Below are 20,755 nucleotides of genomic sequence, written 5' to 3'. Positions count from 1 at the left end.
AGGAGCGCTCGACGCAATACGTTCTTTCCGTCGTAATCGTTATCGTAGGGTGGAGTCTATTGCCTGATTGCACGTAACGTCACATCCGGTTGTACTCGCCAAGCGTATTAGTGATGGGAATTTAGTCTCTTTTGAGGGAGTCGGTTCTTTTGGCTCGAACCCCTAAAATTAAGACTATATATCAAATGTTTGAACAAAGACCCATCTCAAACAAAAGGTTCAATCTGATTGTGTGTATTATTTATACATTTCCAACCATTTACTGTGAAACAACAGCAACAAAACATTCCACAACCAAATCTAAATTAAAATGTGCAGAACTAAAAGAAACAGTGGCATCCAGGTAACCGTTTTTGCTAGTCTTTAGTGAAGATTGGCATTCAGAAATACAAAGTGTCTTGGCGTTTGTTTCCTCCTGCTCTTTTCCTCACCTTTCCAGCTTGCTTGCTTGCTTGTGTGTGTGTGTGTGTATGTGTGTGTGTGTAACCCCTCCCTCTTCTGCTTAGTGTTGACACATTTTGGACAATCACGTGCTTTTTTTTAACTCTTTAATTTCAAAGAATTGGTTCCATAAGCAGTTCCGTTCGCGAACGACCCATCACTTAAAGCGTGTAACGTCAGAGGGAAAACGCTCCTTTGTAGCGCGTGGAAATAGTTCACATAGGGATTTGGGGAAAAATTAATTACTAAGAGAGCATCATAAAGGGGAAAAGTTTCAAGAATCAACAAACAAAATGCCAAGAAATGCTGAACCTGTCTCTCTCTCTTGTTTGCAACAATAAAAACATTTGTTCTCTAACCAAAGTTAAAATATTGTTTTAACTCGAAAATGCTCATAAAAATGGAAATTGCAGAAAGAATTGCTTGATGAAAAACTGTAGATTCTAAATTTCCTCAAACCCTAAGTGCCCACCCAGACAGCAAGGTGGCATTGAAACAATGTTGACTTTTCATTAGAATGATTGAAACTTAAATGTCTATGCAAACAGATGCAAACATTGCCAGCTGACAAAACCTGACATGTTGACAGCCTTGATATTGAAACAACATTGATACATAGCCTGACTGTGCTTGATGGAGTATTGATACTTGGGTTACCAGGTGATAATACTAATGTGGATAAATAATGGACTTATGGTTGAGAGGTCATTGATAAATCATGGCTTTATAGTTGAGCTGGACACCACCTTGTGGTAGACCAGTGGAGCTGCTCACGACTGTCCCACTGAAGTTTGGAAAGTCTTTGGATTATTTTAAGAAGGGTGCAAACGTGACCAGCCAGACCAACAGAGGCGAGTATGGTAACTTTTAAGCTTTCCAATTTTGAAATGTTATGTGGCTCCTGGGGTGTTGACAGCACTATGCTCAGTCTGAAATGTTGCACGATTACTGTTGTTATAACATTTTGAGTATGGGATTGTTTACTTTTCCAAGCTAAAGCAGCATTTTCATTGCACTCATTTGACATATACTTCTATTTACTTACTGTAACTGTGCTTATTTAAGGGGCTTTGCACTATTTATTTATTGTGTATTATTGATTGGACTGAAGGTTAAGACTTATGTTTATCAGTTATATTTTAGTTTGATGTTTATTGTCATTGTACACAGTATACAATGAAACTTAGTTTGGTGGCTCCACTTCAATTTCTAGCAACATTAAGGCATGTTCAAATTTAAATTTCCCCCCAAAAAGGCCCCAAATCAAAATTTATCAGGTCTGGTCTGTATCAAAACAATATATACAGTACATTTGACCTGTTTTGACTTTATTGTTGCCAGTGCCTTTACAACAGGGGTCACCAACGTTTTTCCTTGTGAGAGCTACTTTTAGAAAATGAAAATGGCCACTAGCTACTCATTTTTGTAGAAATGATTTTCATACCTTTTTTCAACCCAAACAAATCAAATATGCTTGTTTTACCAATGGGGGAAAGGCTTCTTGAGACGTCATCTGTACTTCTGTGAAGAAGGTGTCGGACGTTTCGCTCCTCATCCGAAGAGCTTCGTCAGCGAACTTGTTTTAGCAAAACATTCACAAAATGCTGGTATCCACAACTCACATTTTATGTTTCAGAATGCATTTCTTTCTAGTGTTCTCACATTATTAACTGAAAACCTGAATGAAAAGCAGGCCTGCGGGCGCCTCATGTGGTCGTGGGGGGGCTACCTGGTGCCCGCGGGCACCGCGTTGGTGACCCCTGCTTTACAACATGCTGTGCTCTTTTATACAGTAGAAAATACTGTAAGAATGACGCTTTCATTTAATTGGCATCTTTAGTTTCAACAAACATGAACCGAATCGAATTGTATCACTGCATCAAATCGTATCGAATTGTTCTGCTTTTAAAAAATATTGGTTTTGAATTGAATCTAAATGTGTCTAGATTCAAATGGAATCGTGTATCACAGAGAGAGATGTACATCCCTCGTAAGAACGCAGATAGACATGTTAGAAGCGCCTTGTTTTGAACTATTTCATGTCTTTATGCAACACACTATGTACACTCACACAATTGGAGCAAAGCATTTCAACGGCATGCACCGTTATGCACAACAATCTGCCAACCGCAAGTTTCAACTATCAAGCTGTTGATTAGAGGTCAAGCTGAGAAAATCCTAAATACATTTTAACATGTGCACCCAACCCATGAGCGCATTTTTTTGTGTATGTGTCCCTTGGCAGAAAAATGTTTGGACGCTTTAGACTGCCATGAAAGATTTTAAAAGTTCGATTTTATTTGTGGAAAAGGCACATTTACAAAACAGAACATTATTTGCACCGAAACTCAAGTGTGCTGCTGGTATTGCTCAACTTAATTTCCGCTCATTAGACAAAATGTGCTTTTACACAAGCAAAATTACAACAACAAAAAAAATGGCAATGACAAAAAAATATGTTCTGTGAGTCTTATCCTTCAAATTTTGGTGTGTCCAAGAAAGTTGGATTGTAAAGGCATGAAATTGGAACAATACTGCTTCAAGCACAAAAGATCATCAGTATCATCTTAGGCCCTGTCCACACGGGAACGCTCCTGAGATTATTTTATTGTATTTTTTGGCGGGTTGTAAAAATTCACATCTACACTGTGCCGGATTAGTCAATAGCTACATTCAGACGGGAACGGATAATTGAGTGAGAACGATGTCATGTAACAAGGCACACCTGCTACGTGTGGTGCTGTGAACAGATACGCAGACGGAACCACGTGACACACCAAACCATAGAAGAAGAAAGAACGCACGAGCAAAAGTCCGTCGTCTTCTGCTTTCCAAGGCTCATCTAGAATTACGAGAAGTGGAATTCCTTCTGCGAGGCATTATGGAGTACAAGACAATAAAATATCAGGAGAATGTCGACTGCGGTGAGTCATGTCACTCGAAATACTCAGATATCAAGTTGGCTTGTCGTCACAACTGACTTCTGGTCACGTGACGGGGACAGGATGGCGGTGGGTCGGCTGTCTACACGAAAAGAACAAACCGGCGTTTTCAGATTTTTAAAAAAAATACCGTTTCAGGGCAGCCAGAAGGACGTTTCCATGGGGATGAGAGGCTGAAACGAGAAAACGCTTCCGCGTGGATAGACCCTTAAGCTTTACAGTGGAACACTTGGTTTTCGTCCGATTCAGATTTCGTTGAAAATGATTGCTTAAAAATATGGCTCGGTTTTCGTACGGCTCAACGGTGCACCAAAAAAATTCCTTCCAGGGAATATGAACATTCATCATCTTTATCATGTGTGTGTGTGTGTGTTTTTTCCATTCAAAGAACGCACACAGAACAATGAACAACTACTATCTGTCTTCATCTTTCTCTTACTAAGCACAGTGCGCCGAAGGCTGGTGAGGCGTTCAGCGGGCGCACTGTGTATGTGAGTGCTAAACGAATCTGTGCTTTAAAAAAAAATGGCTCCAAAAAAAGAACTTTTATAAAGAAGGTGAAAAACACTTGAATTCACGAAGGAAGTCGTAGCCAAGTATAAATGTAGCGTCTGTTGCAATAGGACTATAATGTAAAGGTAGGAATTTTGAACACAGGTTGCAGTGGGAACGGTATAAGGGAGACACGTAACAGGAAGTGAGTCGGGCCAGTGCGTGTAGTGATGACTAACTACTGCTGAAGTTTACAATAACGTTAAAGTGAACAAGTACACAGCTCTAACCATCCACTCTTTAAAGTTAACTTCAGAACAAACTAGAATGAAACTGCGTCTGCGTGGCTCTTCCGTCACCCGTCCCGTCCTCCCTCTACTCACCAACAAGTCTTCAATGAAGATAAAAGTGATGTTAAATTTTCGCTTCCACATTTCATTCGTTATTTGTGTGTATTTCGCATTTTTTCCTGCACACAAAACTATAATTCTGTAAAAATGTGTTTTGTGTTAATATTGTTGGGCGTCTAGAATGGATTCATTGGATTTTCTTGATTTCCTCTGGGAAAGACTGATTGGGTTTTAATCTGACCTTTTCGCAGGGATGAATGACAAACACTGAGGTTCCACTATTTTTTGTTTTTTTTTAGCATTGTGGTTGTGTTCCATACTCTGAAAAACTATCAACAAAACAGTGTCCTCAAATCAGTGTTGTTTTAAAGACACATACCATAAATGCTCCAATTTTAGCTGGGGCGTTTATTCGGCTAAACTGCAAATCATGAAGGGAATTGGAAGAAGGTGAGAGGCTATTCTTTCCGAAATTTGAAAACTCATCTATAATAATCATTTGGAGTGAAAGTGGAATGGAAAACAGTTCTCTTTGAGCACACGATTTATTTATTAACAAGTACGTTGCACAACACATTATCAACAGAACCAATGTTGTAATACCAGTAAGGAGTTTATATGCAAACAACAGTATGGCACGTGTCAGCTGAGCAGCGCGACCAATGTTTTCAAGCGCATGCAGAGGTAGATCAAGCTGCTGGATACAAACCGCTCATGATGCTTCAAATGCAGCTACTCCCATTTCGCGGCGTTAATAAAAACTAGATGAAGATGTTGGCTTGAGCCCCAGTTGGTACGACCTGGTGCTAATTACAGCCTAGCGGTTATTTGCGTCTGTCGACGATGCACCTGCCACTGACAGGGGACTTGATGGTTAACTGAATAGATGTGTAAATTGGAGCATTTACGGTACTTATGTAATTCAAACACAAGGTTAGCCTCTAGCACGCACACACAACAAAAGTAACCATCGGAGTGTAACTCGAGAGGAACGTAATGTAACTTTTCAACATGTCTCTCTCACTGTGTGCATGTAAACACCGTCTGCACTGTGCTGTGACACACACCCGCATTTGAATTTCTTATCCATTTTTTCTCAGGGCCAGGGGTCATCCACTACACAGTCACAGTGAGGCACAAATGCTACTGACAATTTTTTTAAAAAGTAATACATTTGATATTAATATATGTATTTATGGCAGTTCCCCACTATTCACGGGTGTTTGTGTTCTCAGACCAAAAACCAGGAGTAATTGAGACGCCCCTAAAAATGTTGATTTAAGAGGTCATCAGACCAGACGCCTCCCTTACTCACAATGCAACCAAAAATAACAATTAACACACGTGGAACACCCAATGTAACGGCACCACGCCACGCCCTGTTGAGTAGGAAAACGTGTCAAGTTTCATTATTGATTCTTCTTCTTATTATTTTGTTTTCATGCCCGGATAAGTGTAAGTCAAATGCAATCAGTGATCGTGGAGATGCTGGGCAGTGCCGCCACTGCTACTGTGTTTTTGTTTTTGAGTTAGGAAAAGTTAACACTAGGTGTAGCGTTTGTTTCTATGTTGCTATGTGAAATCAACGTGCCCAGGAAGGAAGCGCTTACAATGACCGCAATACGGCAAAATACTGTAATTATTACATGTTATCATGAATGTACCTGTTCCTTCACGGTCACAGCATGGATATAAAACCATACAACCTCAATGAATCAACAAGCTTTTTAATGAGCTATTTTTTTTCTTTTTTCCACACATCATGCTTCCGCAGAGTTTGAAGCGGGGTCCACCCATAAGTTGTTACAAGCAAGATTTTGGAGCATGTTTATGTCAATTTAAGGTAAGTTGAAAGCATTTACAGCATTTTACTGTGCTTTCATTGAATGGTAATGAATATGTTCAGTAAACATTGCGTTGTTGGTTAATGAGGGTTGTTTTAAGTAAAAGCGAAAAACGTAAGTTTTGCTTGCCGTGTCGCCCTTTCAGGAGACTGACCCATATATAAAAATAAGTAGCCTTTGTCAGTGTTAACAGACTTAGATTTGATGTACTGCAGCCAGCCACTTGAGTTCAGAGTCCTGCATGGCTACAATTTTACAGGAGCCGTCCCACCCTTCTTTTCTGTAAAGCACTTTGAATTACCTTGTGTACGAATTGTGCCCTAGAAATAAACTTGCCTTGCTATTGTGGGGGCCGTCTCCATCATCCATTTTTTTGACCGTTTATGGCTGTCAAACACAGGTACACACCAGGTAAGAAATGGGATATAGCGCATAAAATGTCTGGAAAATAATATCGTTTACATCCTGAATGTAAATCACGATGCGGAATCACAGAGCGGACAAGCAGATGATATAATCTTTTTAAGATGACTTTTGTAAGTCACACGCTACAGTAAAATCATGTTGGCTTGGAATGTCAATGAACACTAATCTTCACAGACGTGCATCTGGCTTTGCCCATTGTGGAAAAAAAAATGACACACCACGTACCAGTCAGCTAGTGTTCCTTCAAAATGTCTGGAAATCCTCATGAGATGAGAAACACACAGAAAGCATTAAAGCCTCATGTAGTTCTGGGTGGCAGCCTCTGTTTGTAGATTCCAGCCAAGGCTCTGGCAGCACTCTGGATCATCTGCCTTTGTGTCATCCCCGTCATGGCCAAATGCCATTCTGTTCTATTGATGTTGGGCAGATTGCGCTCCAGGATCTCACCCACTGTCACTGTAAGACCGGACCAGCGAAGGCTGTAGTCTGGAGGGGTCAGGGACTGCGCCTGTATGCAGATGACAAGCACATTGGATTTGGTTTGACTTGAAATTTTGTCGCCCAAACTTATTCGCACATCTGTTAATCAATACAGTGATAAATAAGATGTACAATGATTATCTTTAAATTTAGTGCACATTTACGTGGAGCCCAGGAAATACCATGAATGAGTCCACCCCCATCGCCCATGTGTGTTAAGGCATGCAAGCCCATGTCATGTTCTGTTGTTAAATAAGGTTTCAAAATTAGATAACGTCATGCATTTGTTATGACACAAAGCAAAAAGCTCAATTTTTCGTGTCCACACACTAAGACACTGTCGGAGTTTGTGAAAATCTCCACTTTGGCCGGAGTTTGCGCCGTGGTCGTTATGCAAATTACACTGACAAATTAAGTCAAATGAAGTCATCTTTTTCCAAATACAGTCGTCCCTCGCCACTTCGCCTTTGAATTTCTCGGCTTCACTCTATCATGGTTTGTTAGTTAAAAATATATTAATCAATAAATTACGCTGTTTTGTGGCTGAATACTGCCTATTAGTCAAAAAATGTGTATATTAAAGCCAATGTTATGTATTTTTTTCCTAAATGAAGCATTTTATATGTGGTATGTAGTATTCTACAGTGGTCACTTAGTGTCAGTAATGTTATTGTAATGGTCGGTGACACATAAGCACCAGATTTGATCACCGAAACAATTGCACAATAATCACCAACACGAGCTGCTGTGGCAGCCGTAACCCACGCCAATCTAAAACTCAACTCTGAACCCCCAACATCACTTCCTGTCTGCACCACCGGAAACACATTTACAGCAACACACAGCAATGAGTAAATAATGATTTATTATTTTTTATTATGTGTACTATATTGGGTATTACAACTGTAAAGGTGACTTCAGGGGTGTTATTTCATGTCTAGAGGGCTCTGATAATGTTAAAAAGTGTATTTAGAATGTCGTAAACAGATTTTTTTTGCTCTAACTATGAAAATATTGCATTTATAAAGAAGGAATCTTACTTTGCAGACGATCACTTATCAGAGTGGGATATGGAACCAATTAACCGCGATAACTGTCATGACGTCTTTCCTTGTCACTTAGACTATGTTTACACAGCAGGGTATGATGCCCAATTCGGATTTTTTGCTAAAATCCAATCTTTTTATGTAGTTGTTCATGTTACCAAAAAAAAAAAAAATGAGACTTGTAATTGTGTGTGATGCGTTCGGGAAGTGACGTGCATGCGCATGGGAGTGTGTTTACACAAGTACACATGGCATCTCAGTCCTACCGCATTTGTGGCAATTTTATGGATTTTGTGCAATCCAAGTCATCATGTGGAATTGTACTGTTTTACACTGACATGAAAATAAAATCACAGGTCGAATATGAGCCAAAACGTGCGGTGTTCTGTTCCAAGTAAACACTGGTGTGTACCTGCTGGACATGTTCCAGAGCCAGAGGAATAGCCTGAGTGAAGACTTCCACTTTGATGTTATAGCCGGGGTCTTCCAGGATCACACAACCAATGTCAAACCACCTGGACAGAAAACCAGCATTCTCAGTCATGAGACTTGTGTACACTTGGATTAACAGAAAGCATGAGCCTGATGGCATGTAAAAGGGTGTATTCTCACTTGTATAGTCTGGTACTCTGGTCCAGACCAAAAAGTAACAGTCATAGTAATAGTAGATATGTAGTACTGGTCACTAGGTGTCAGTAATGTTACACTGAAGTGACAATAGCCACCCTGGTGATAATTCTCCTAATGCGAAGTGTTTATCTCACAACAATAATAATAATCATCACCCTCATAATAATAACAACACAGGTTACTGTTGCAGCCATAGCCCACAACAAGCTAAAACTCAACTCTGAACCCCAGACATCACTTCCTGTCTGCCACCGATTCTGATCCCCTACAAGGTAAACGGTCTTAAATGGCTTATTTTCTCTGAATATATATACTATATTGGGTACACAACACAAATTTTAAGTTGACTATATGGGTGTTATTTAATGTCTAAATGGCTCTAATAATGTTAAAAATTGTATTTAGAAGCTCGTAAACAGGTTTCTATGCCATAATTACAAAAATATTCAATTTATAAAGAAGGAATCCTACTTTGCGGAAATTCACTTATCGCGGTCGAGTCTGGAACCAATTCATGATGATAAACGAAGGATTACTGTTTTCCATTTTGGACAAAAGGCCTGTCACGTAACAAAAAATGAAGCACTGTGAATACTTTCCAGATGCACTGCAAATGATATAAACATAAAAAAATATATATATACACTTGACTGGGAAGTTTGCTAAATACTGGATAAAATTAGCTTATATATTTGCTCAGCCAAGCTTTCTTTCCAACTTTTAAATGTACAGTGGGCACTGGGGATCGAAGCCACAATCATCAGGTCGGAAGACAACCACTCGACCACCTGGGCCATGCCGCCCCATCCTGAAAAGACTCCATTTTGTTGGAATACTGTCCATCCAGAATGGACTGTGACCTCAGCAACTCTTTTGTTGAAGGTTATGGTATTTAAATGACAACGAGTCTTTAGAAAACCATTTTGCAAACATGCAGTGTGTGTGTTTGTGCGCAACGAACATTCTCTTTGGAGAAGCTGAGACACTGGTTTGTTTCTTACTTGTCAGGAAAGAGCTCAGCAATAAAGCTTTCTAGAGAGACCACTGGCTGCTTCTCATGGATCACACCGGATCTTCTGAGACTATCAATGCGCTCCTGAGCTCCCTGCACAACAAAGAAAAGACGGTTGGTCATTTGATATGTTACGATGTATTCAGGCTTGGAACCTTTTCATTGCGAACCATCACTTTTGGCAACCAGAGGGTTAAGGCTATGTACAGTGGTGTGAAAAAGTGTCTGCCCCCTTCCTGATTTCCTAATTTTTTGCCACACTTAAATGTTTCAGATCAAACAAATTTAAATATTAGTCAATGACAACACAACTGAACACAAGATACAGTTTTCAATGAAAATTACCCCAAGAGCGCAGCAAAGATTCCTCCAAGAGGTCACAAAAGACCCCTCAACAACATCCAAGGGACTGCAGGCCACACTTGCTCACTTAAGGCCAGTGTTCATGACGCCAACATAAGAAAGACGCTGGGCAAAAACGGCCTGCATGGCAGATTTCCAAGACAAAAAACGCTTCTGAACAAAAAGAACATTAAGGCTCATATCAATTTTGCCATAAAACATCTTGATGATTCCCCAAATCTTTGGGAAAATACTCTGTGGTCTGACAAGACAAAAGTTCAACTTTTTGGAAGGTGTGTGTCCCATTACATCTGGCGTAAAAGCAAAATGCATTTTGTGTTCAGTTGTGTTGTCATTGACTAATATTTCAATTTGTTTGGTGATCTGAAACATTTTAGCGTGACAAACACGCAAAGAAAATAAGAAATTAGGAACGGGGCAAACACTTTTTCACGCCATTGTACCCTTACAAAGACAACAGACCATCATTTTTGTGGTAGTTTTACTTTAACAGAGAGACAGGATATCAACCATTGAATAAAATGTTATACTGTACATTTTATATATACACAAATACATACATTTATAATTTACTAAAAAAAAAAAAAAAAAGTATTTGAACCCCTAAAAGTAAGTACTTATGAAACAAATTAAATGTGTTACCGGTATTTGAAATCTCTTTATTGAAAAGAGAAAAAAGTCTAATCAAAACAGTCATTTTTAAACCATATAATAGAACATGATGAAAGTGGAACAGTGTATTTAAAATAAATAACAAAAAATACATGAATTCTTTCTAAATTAATAATAAATACAATCACAATCACAATCACAATCGTCCCTTTCCGGGTCATGTGATGGCAAATGAGACTGTTAAGTGTGTTAAGTGGTCGTTGTTTGTTCAGTGGCGAATTTTATACCACTTATCCTCGACTCCTGCCTCCTTCTGAATCACATCTCCACATTTAGTGACCCTCGATGCGAGTAATATGTCGACCGACAATGATGACAACCGCGTAGCCGTACTGGCGCTGCTCAATGCTAGCGAGGCACATAACGCCGGTGCGATCTACTGTATGCCCAACTTCTGGCAACGAAGGACACGCCTGTGGTTTCAACACATCGAAGCCCAGTTCCGACTGCAAGGAATAACACAGGACGTGACAAAGTCTTTCCAAGTAGTGGCCGCACTGGACCTCCACTTCTCTCATATCGCAGGAACAGTGTGACCGACAATTTAGTGGTTTTGAAACCTGGTATAACTTCAAGCCGATAACCGACCCACGCCTCGCCCTGTCCCTTCAGCAAGTAGCTTGGTGAAGAAGAGACCACTGTTGGCTTGATAATTCTAAACTGGACAAGACACTTTGCTGCAATGATTCAGACAAGGCTCGGGAGAATGTGATGTTATCAGATTTATTTAGAGAGGAAAGACGAGTGGATCAAAATGCTCACGCACAACCCTGGTGATCAACTACAAGATACTGAACTCTGTGCTTGCCAACAGCCGTTTTTATTAAGTACTACGTCCAGTTCTGTTTGAGAAGAAAATATTCATTTTCTTTTTAAATAAACCTACCATAAAAATGGACTGTTCATGTCTTTGTCAGAGGTAAAGTTACAAAATCAGTGGGGGATCAAATAATGATTCCCCTCACTGTACAAACAAAGCAGCATTGTGGGGTTTTAAACAACTTATCAGGGTTACATGTGGCGCAGCTGTTGTTCAGTCGTCCACCTGTTACATCCTCTCAACAGTGACAGTTCAGCTGTCATCTACTCAAAGCGCTTCAGAGTTCATCCAAAAAAGTGCACTTTAGTATCATAAGAATGTGGCATGTGTGTTTGGAGCAGTTGCTCTTAAAGAGACTGTATGCCGCGGGTTCCTCCAGCTGCCTAAAGGATGCATGTAACATAACATGTTGTTGCACTGCCAGCATGCAGCACAACACTAGTTCCAGTATGTTTGTCGACTAACTTTAGCTATCATTGAATGCATAGCCATAACAAAATGAATGGAAATTGTTGGTTGCTTCTTTGAGACTGCTTTTGTGTGTGTGTGTGTATGTGTGTGTACACACCATGGAAATCTACGTGAAGTGACAACCATAAAGGCCAGTTATTTTATTCGGGCTAAATGAAAAATTTACAATTTATATGCTGTTTCATATGTAATTGTGAAAAATATAGACTTGTTTGTACAGTCTGTTCTTTTAAACCATTACTGGTAACATAAGATAGCCGGCAGTGGTGTTGGTTTAAAAAAATATATATATATCACCACTTTGCGGTTCAAATTTCGTGGCTATACTCTATCATGGTTTTTCAAAATAGCTTAGTAAATTATCACTTTTTCGTGGTTGAATACACCTTTAGTCAAAAAACGATATACATATTTAAATAAAATTCACATATTCTTGTCAATAAGAATTTTCTAGCATAAAAATGGCTAAATTAACAAAAATACAAATACTGTCTTTCCTCCCTACACCGTGGTTCAAATATCACTCCCTCACTCTATCACGTTTTTGAAAAATGAATCAATTAATAAATGATCGCTGTTTCGTGGTTGACTGTGGCCTGTTATTCCATGTGGAAGCGGTACGCTTTTGGCTGCTTACTTTTAGGGATGTCCTGATCCACATATTTTGGCTTCCGATCTGATCTCTTTTATAGTCTTGCCGATCCCATCCTTTTTTTTTTTGTTACAAACATGAATTTGTGGGATTGAATATGGTTATGAAAATAGCTCTTCAAAGCATGAAAAATAATGTAAGTCAAGTATTACTGAATTTACTTTGTTACACAGCATGACTAACAATATTGTTTGGCTTTTGTAACAAACCTCTGTGAGTCAGGTCCCTAATCTAATAAAAGATACAAGCAATAAAAAAAAGTCCATCCAATAAACCATTAAATTAGAAAAGCGTATAAAATACATTTAGTGTAGGACTAATCATTTGACATGGTCATAGATCAATTTGTGGTGTGATTTAAAATATTACTTTTTTTTTTTTTTTTTTTAAACAAACTCGCTTCAGCGCAATAGTCATTTATTGACGGTCCCTAGTATAAACAACCAGCGGTTAGAGCAGCACTACCCGTGCGAGCAGTGGCGGAGCCAGAAGTTTTTCATTAGTGTGGCCAAGGTGAGACCATTACTCACATAGGGGTGGCAATAATTTGATGTCTAGAAATGTCTATTGTAGATGGCTAGTGGGGTGGCCACGGCCACCACGTAGCTCCGCCACTATGTGTGAGCTCCCCGCACAATGACAGCAGTCCAGGCACAGTGAGGGGTAGTTCCCCCTCTGCGGTAGTTCCTGCTGTCGGTAGGGAGCCGAATAGCCAACGTCCAACGTGAAACTAACTGCACCACGGTACACTGCGGACATGTCTGCATGATGGTGTTGCATTTTCTTCTTCTTGCGGGTGGCGAGTGTCGAGTGGTAACCAGTTCTGAGGCGCATTTGAGGCGTACATACCATGTTGGAGTATGGCCCAGAGTCACGAATGTGATACGGCAACCGGATCGGCCTGATCTCGTGGTGGAAGCTGATATTATCCGATCTTCAAAATACAGCGGATTGGCAGCCAATCCCGATCCGATCATAACTACTTATTTTGTCCTTCTTCCCCACTCAGTTTCAAACCCATTCTTACTTTTAGAATAAATAAATTGGAGGTTAACCAGTTTGCTTGTTGGTGGGCTCGTTAGCTTGCGATGCTTAAAGCGGTGGCCGTCTCGTGTCACTACAGAGATCCCATAGCCTGCACGTAAGTGTTGCGCAATGTGGTGTAAACAAAGCTAGCAGTATTGTCGGAGTGCACGTCTATGTATGCCAGATTCATGACTGGCATGAATATATCAACCAGGTGACAAATGTGGACTTTGTTAGCATGCGGATGTTTCTATCGTCTTTATTTACCAAGACAGACCAACATAAAAACTTATGCAATGCACGTAGCGCAGACGTAAACGTCATAGCCGCATATGTATAACACACATAAATACAATAAAACAACACATAAAATGCGGCAATATTTGAGTGTAAACAACCATAAAGCTAGGAGGTTTTTTTCTAAATGTAGAAATACCATCAATCTAAAAAAAAAAAAAAAAAAAAAAAAAAAATTTAATAATTTGTGCAACCAAGAAAAGACGGCTTGTCTTATCTACTTCCATATGCTAAAAAAAAATGTTGTAATTTCTAAAATTCCTTTTCAGTAGTATCAATATAATTTTACAGTTTGTTGTTCTTTGCACAACGTGTGATTTTAATTTTAATTTCATTGACCTTTTCAATAATATAAACTGCAGTGAACACACCTTCAGCCCAGCTGCGTAGCCCACAGGCTGTGGGGCAATGTTGGACAGACCATTTTCCCCTGTGACCATGGCCATCCCAAACACCTCCTGAAAGGCATCTCGGACTGCATCAACTTTCGCCTCTTTATCGCAAGTCACCACAATGTCAATGTCCCCTCCAGACTCTATAAGCAAGAACACATTCTTTAACATAATTGTGCTCGTCACAATGAACTCAAGATCTTCATCTGCAAAGCAGCAAAGTTGGTTGCAAGCCTTATGGATGCAGCCCTAATGAGTTGTTGTGCTTGGACTCTTATTATTACTGGTTGTTGTCTGAAGCTTCATGATATCTTTTGACAGTTGGTAAGAAGAGGTTATAAACATGTTGTACTTACTAATATATGGAGCCATGCCGGGATCCAGAGTAGTGATCATAGACTCTACAGAATGTTTGGTCTTATCCAGGACCGTTTTTACGACAGGGTTCCCTGCAACTCCCTAGAGGAAACAAAGAACACTGTGTAGGTTTCACATCACGAGCATGCATTCAGACTCTATAGAGAGTAACTTCACTTCACAGAGTAGCTTCAGCCTAAAGTGAACTTTTACAGCTACCATCCGTTCGGAGAAATTCACACGTATTTTAAACTTGGAATATTTACTTTACTTTACTGGTATGGAATATGGTACAACCTAGTTTTTATAGACTGCTACTGTAAAGAATTACCTTCATACCTTTAAACCACAACATTGACATCCTCACAGTAAGCACATCTGACCAGTTTTACCTTGAAAAAACCCCATATTCCTCCACCAGAATTGTCTGCAGCGACTCTGGGATCTTCCTGCTCCTCCGGAAACGTGATAGGGGATCTGACATCCAAACCTCCTGTCATGACAGGCTGCTGAACCATGGGGTTGGACACTATACCTACAGATGAAAGGAAAAACATTAACTCTCAATGGGTCAATTGTGATGTTTCAGTCGGGCAGGTGTCTTTTAGCCACATAAATTGAGTTAGGGGTACTTTCCTACAAAGACAAGACTAGTTTGTGTGCTTCATGGGCACATAATTGGTCTTTGGGCTTCAGCTTGCTGGCTGGTGCGGGATCAAATACTTATATCACTTGATTAAATTAATTTATAATACTTATGTAATGTTTTTTTCTCATGCTTTGTAAGGGGGTAAACTCACAAAGTCAGCAGTCTGACACACTGTGTACAGTAATCCCTTGTTTATCGCTCTTAATTAGTTCCAGACTCAACCGTGATGAGTGAATTTCCGCAAAGTAGCATTGCTTATTAATAAATGGAATATTTTCGTAGTTACAGGATAGAAAACCTTTTTACAACCTTCTAAATACAGTTTTAGCATTATTAGAGCCCTCTGGACATGAAATAACACTCCTATAGTCACCTTTACACTTGTAATACCCAATATACAAGTAGTAGATACTGTAATAAGAGAAAATAAGCCATTTAAGACTCATTTAAGACTCGTGTTTGTGTGTGTTTTGCTGTAAATATGCGCCAGTGCTCGGGGAGCGGAGTGAGGGGCAGACGGGAAGTGACGTCGGGGAGTTACGTTTTATCTTAGCAGTAGCTCATGTTAGGTATTATTGTGCCTGTTGTGAGATAATTCAAACCTGCAATAACAGTCTGTTGTTCTGGTGCTTGCGTGTCTCACATACAAATGTATATATTTTTTATTTTTTCGCTGTTTATAATTATAATTCAAACACCTTCAATAAATCAGGTGCTCAAACAATGTGCCAGTCTATTCTGAAAAAAAATGTGACATGATTAAAAGTAGTATATTACACTATAGTATAAAACATTAGCATTGCATAAGGGAGAACTGTTGTGTTATAGAGATGTTACCTGAAATAGAGGAAGGGCTGGAGAATGTTGGCATCAGCGGTGTCTGTGGTGTTCGACCAGCATGACCCCGTGTGATATCATATCCTGCGTTCATGAAATAGTTGGAAATAGGCGGGCCAACAGGGGGTGCACCAGAAGACATGGCAGGTGGTCCAGCGGAAGAGGCCAGGGGGGGCACAGACATGGAGGGTAGTGAGGGGAAGGGAGAGGTGGTGCTGAAAGGAGGAGCAAGTGAAGATGGCGGAGGAAAAATGGACGGTGGAGCCATGGGGCTGCTAAAAGCAGGATGGGGGGGACCAGGTGGGGGAGGACCACTGACTGAGGGGGAAGTAATGCACACTGCACTGGTGCCTACAGGAGGAATGGGGCTCGACAGACCTGAAACACAAATTTTAACAATGGTTCAGGGTTACCCTAGGATTTTTTGAAGCTGTGGCTGCATGGGAGGCAGACTGCCGCCGCTGTCGTGCCGCTGTGGCAGGATTTTAATTCACTGTCGATAATAATGCCAACATTAGGGTCGTTTTCACAGGCTTCAACAACAAATGCATCAATTAACTTTAAATGCCTTTCTCTCTGCCTTTTCTTCCACTCCTTATCTGGCAAGTGCCAACAGGGCAGACAGGTGATTCCAGTGCATTTCATAGTGAAACGTTTTTATGATATTTGATCGATATTTTATTTCAAATTAATTGTGGTCAACATGTAAACAATAGGCTATACATGTATCTATATAGCACAGGGGCGCTCACACTTTTTCAGCCTGTGGGCTACTTTGTCCCAAAGTTCTACGTATAAACAGAGAACATATATAGTTATTCATTTTATTTAAAAATATGAGTATTTATGTACATCGTACATGTATATCAGGGGTGCACACAATCAAAATGATCCACCTCTTACTATAAAACATATAGCATATAAAAAATCTAACATAAACTTTGCAACTACTATACTAAATACTAATGATTAGTATTTCACAATCACTGTTTCAGAGTTTACAGAGTTTGACATCATTCAGTAATTCACAATTCAAATCAATATGGCAATATAGATAATTACCGTATTTTCACGACCATAAAGCGCACTTAAAAGTCTTAAATTTTGTCCAAAATGGGCGGGGCGCCTTATAATGCGGAGCGCCGTATGTGTGTACCGAGTTCCAAAATCTTTAAGTGTTGCTGTGTGACTTTTATGAGCGCTCCCTCGACTGACTGGGAGCGTCTCCTGCCAACACGCTGCTTATATGGAAAGTAAAGGAAAGGAAAGGAAAGGAAAGGTGGACGTGACAGAGGATGCTAAAGGCACGCCCCAGTAGTTATACCTGTATAAGTATATTTAATGAAATGGCGCCATATATCCATCCCGGCAAGGACTACCGTGGCGCAGCAACATCCAGCAGATTACAAGGAAAGCTGGCCATCTTTCGCTCCTATTGCAGTAAGAACATTGCAGACAAATACTACCCAACTACATCAACAACATGGACGACGTGCCGCTCACTTTCCACATCACACACACAACGGGGCACGAGAAGTCGGCTTTTACTGTTGTGCTTGGTTGCCATGGTAATGGACAGAAACTGCTACCTGTGGTGGTTTTTAAGTGGAAGAAAGGTTTCCACCTGGACCAATCAAAGGGGCTGGAAGAACGACGAGAAAATGGCTGAGTGGCTGAGTGACGTGTACGGAAAGAGACTGGATGTTTTTTTTCCACATGCGTCACAAGCGCAGCAAATTAACTTGGAGCTTAACATCATTCCAGGAGGCTTGACGAAGGAACGCCAACCGCTGGACATCGGTGTAAACACTGCGTTAAAATTGAAGTTGCGAGTGGCATGGGAGCGATAGATGACAGCGAATGAACACAGCTTCACTAACACTGGGAGGCAGCGCCGGGCGAGTTTCGCCACTATTTGTGAATGGATGTAAACACGGCGTTTAAAGTGAAATTCCGAGCGGCGTGGCAGCGATGAATGACAGCTAGCGAACACAGCTTCACTAATGGATTGTGAATGCTTGGGCTAACGTGTCTCATGCACTGTTCGAGCTTAAACAGAAGCCAGCATCATTTCTGAAGCGCCGCACGGCAACGAGACTGACTGACAATGACGACAGGTGTTTGATGGAGAACTTGCCACGCTATTCATTTGCGATACAAGGACTCTGATGGCTTTGTGAATGAGGGTTGATAAAAAATAACTTGAGTACATTGTTAAATACTTCAATAAAGTACAACCGAACTCAGTTTTGCTCTCACTGGCTTTTTAAAAACATACAATAGCATGCCTGCTAGCATATTGTAGCGTCGCTGGGAGCACTTCATGTTCCCCAGCGTGCTTTGTGGTAGTGTTTTGGTGCAAATGCTCTTAAAGTTACATGTTTGAGCTACATAGTTGTTAGTTATTGTTCTGCAAAAGTAGTGGTAGTGTCTTGTCTGTTTTTGCGTTGCTGTGTGATGATTTTAGTTGTGCACCATGACTGAGACTGTTGTGTTGAGTGATGACCATCCTGATTTCAAGTTGGCTTGATAAACTGAATGAGAGTTCTGCTCTTAATTTATCTAAAGAAAGAAAGCGTTGTTGCTTCCTCACTGACTTCTGAGCGACACGATGCCGTGCATACCTGCGCCCTATAATACGGTGCGCCTTGTGTGTAAAATATAAAAATAGCACCTGTAACTAAGACTGCGCCTTTTAATACGGTGCGCTTTATGGTCGTGAAAATACGGTACACATAATTCCTCAATAGTTGTGTACATAAGATGGGTAATATGTCAGTGAAAATAGCTACGCAGTGTTCAGCGAGTTAGTTTATCCATAATCGCAATAATAAAGATGAAAGTTGCATTATCCGTGTGTTGCTGCTTGTTCCCCACTTTTTGATGTCGTCGTCGCCGCGGTACAAGAGAAAATCAGGAGGGGGCATAATGTCAGCTGACTGATGTCATATGACATCTATGAAGTGACAGTAACGATGCAGGTAACACGCGACCTACACTACCTTCGCGAACGCCGTAATGGGCACCCCTGATATAGCATACTGTATATGTCCACACTGTATTACTTAACATTGTTTTCACGTAAAAAAAAAAAAAAACTTCACGGAGAGGCGGCTTTTACCGAGCCATCGCTCCTCGCCACGATACATTACATGTAGCATGTACCCTGTGGTTTGTACTCTGTCAAAATTGGACATGCCTTTCAGACAATTTGTAAATAGCACAATTAAAAAGGTAGAATACCGCACCTAGCAAAAGTAAGTACACCTTCACTTTTCAGCAATGAGGTTCTTAGAATACAGTATATTATTCTATGAAATCTATTACACAAGGCCGCCGACAGGAATAGAAAGCACACACAGTCTTACCCATGTTCAATGGTGGAGAGCTGGCTGGAGCTGCTGCACCCCCACTAGGTGTAGGGCTGCTTGGAGGTGTAGTCTCAATCCCACTCTCTTCCATCATCTCCTGGCCTTCAGCATCCACTTAAGGGGAGCAGAATCTAACCGCAATACATATACGTACATGTTATTTCACACAATTGGATGAAACAATGTGCAAGCATACTTAAAACAGGGTGAACATATTATTGCAGCTTTAAAGAGGGGCTGTGAAAATAAGTCACGGAATCTGTATGAGTCATGTTGTTACAATTTTGTTTTTAATGGCACACAACACCTCAAGTAAAGTTCACCTGCGATGATTTATTGACCTGTCCAGTTTACTTTGATGTAAAGAAAAAAGCCTGAAAACATTTGCAATAGTTTGAGCCGTATGTTGTGTAAATACACAAAAACCAGAGTGCTCCAGTGTCAGATTAATTCACAATATGTACTACAACGTTTTTTCCCCTTTTACTTCGTTGAGTCTTATACTATGTTTCGTTCGCGATTAGTACACTACACACTTGAACGTATGCAGATTTACAATCAGCTGTACACGTGTACAAAGCTATTTGGTAAACGTTGAAGAAAAATCCAACTACAAAACCTGCCTGCTCGTTGTTCTTAAATGGAGGAGGAAAAGATATCAATGGACTTCTATAGAAGATACCAATACTGTTCAACAAAAACAGCTTCACCACTCACCTACTAGCTTGACTAGCTCAATCCCATCAACCACGGACCCACTTTGATGACGTATTTTGTTGCCACGTCTGCTCAATTGTGGCCCCTCCCACTACCGGTAGGAGCCGGACGATGTCGCGAAAGCACTTGTACAAGTTAATACAAAAAACTAAACCTTTCTAATATTCAAATAACTTCAAATATATTTGACAACAATTGATTTTCTTCCTGTTGCTCGATACGCGATATGTAGAACATAAAATACGTGTTGCCAGATCTCACGAGAAAAACAATTCACCAAATCGAAAACGAGACATACCTGTCAACCCTCCGTTTCACCGGGAAACTGACGTATTTATCCTTTTTCTCGGCGCCGCCGCCGTTTTAATGGTCTCGTGTTTTCCCGGTGTTTTCCCTCTTATGATTCTGTCTGAGCAGCAGTTTCCGGTCAGCTCGCGACACTCAGAAAACATCGGCGTAATACATCCT

The 20,755-nt window shown here is 40.4% G+C and overlaps 1 protein-coding gene across 4 annotated transcripts; it reads right to left on the bottom strand.

Moving 5' to 3' along the window:
• Positions 1-318: 318 nt before the first annotated feature.
• prrc1 (proline-rich coiled-coil 1) lies at positions 319-20,735 on the bottom strand. Of its 4 annotated transcripts, XR_008566577.1 has the most exons (10): positions 20,288-20,363; positions 19,568-19,701; positions 16,200-16,577; positions 15,106-15,248; positions 14,713-14,815; positions 14,336-14,499; positions 9,653-9,756; positions 8,434-8,536; positions 6,721-7,003; positions 319-6,456 (listed from the first exon to the last, which is right to left on the bottom strand). XR_008566577.1 is itself a non-coding variant. In XM_054757693.1 (9 exons), exons 2-9 carry the CDS (start codon positions 19,662-19,664, stop codon positions 6,794-6,796), a joined length of 1,302 nt encoding a protein of 433 aa, XP_054613668.1. In that variant the 5' UTR covers positions 19,665-19,701; positions 20,586-20,735; the 3' UTR covers positions 321-6,793. The 4 variants fall into 4 exon arrangements, 3 of the variants coding, with proteins under 3 accessions (XP_054613668.1, XP_054613667.1, XP_054613669.1); XM_054757693.1 differs by lacking the exon at positions 20,288-20,363 and adding an exon at positions 20,586-20,735 and having other exon boundaries at positions 321-7,003; XM_054757692.1 differs by having other exon boundaries at positions 321-7,003.
• Positions 20,736-20,755: the final 20 nt, after the last annotated feature.

This window comes from Dunckerocampus dactyliophorus, chromosome 17, assembly GCF_027744805.1.
Source record: "Dunckerocampus dactyliophorus isolate RoL2022-P2 chromosome 17, RoL_Ddac_1.1, whole genome shotgun sequence".
NCBI lineage: Eukaryota > Metazoa > Chordata > Actinopteri > Syngnathiformes > Syngnathidae > Dunckerocampus > Dunckerocampus dactyliophorus.
Note: the sequence above shows the minus strand (reverse complement) of the source record. Positions and strands in the feature narration are given on the sequence as shown.

Excerpts from the sequence above, each read along its gene's own strand:
- prrc1 (XM_054757693.1), bottom strand. The coding sequence starts at position 19,664 with ATGATGGAAGAGAGTGGGATTGAGACTACACCTCCAAGCAGCCCTACA. Across the intron at positions 16,578-19,567 it reads CTCTCCACCATTGAACATGG|GTCTGTCGAGCCCCATTCCT; the intron begins GTAAGACTGTGT and ends TTTGTGTTTCAG. Across the intron at positions 14,816-15,105 it reads GAATATGGGGTTTTTTCAAG|GGAGTTGCAGGGAACCCTGT; the intron begins GTAAAACTGGTC and ends TGTTTCCTCTAG.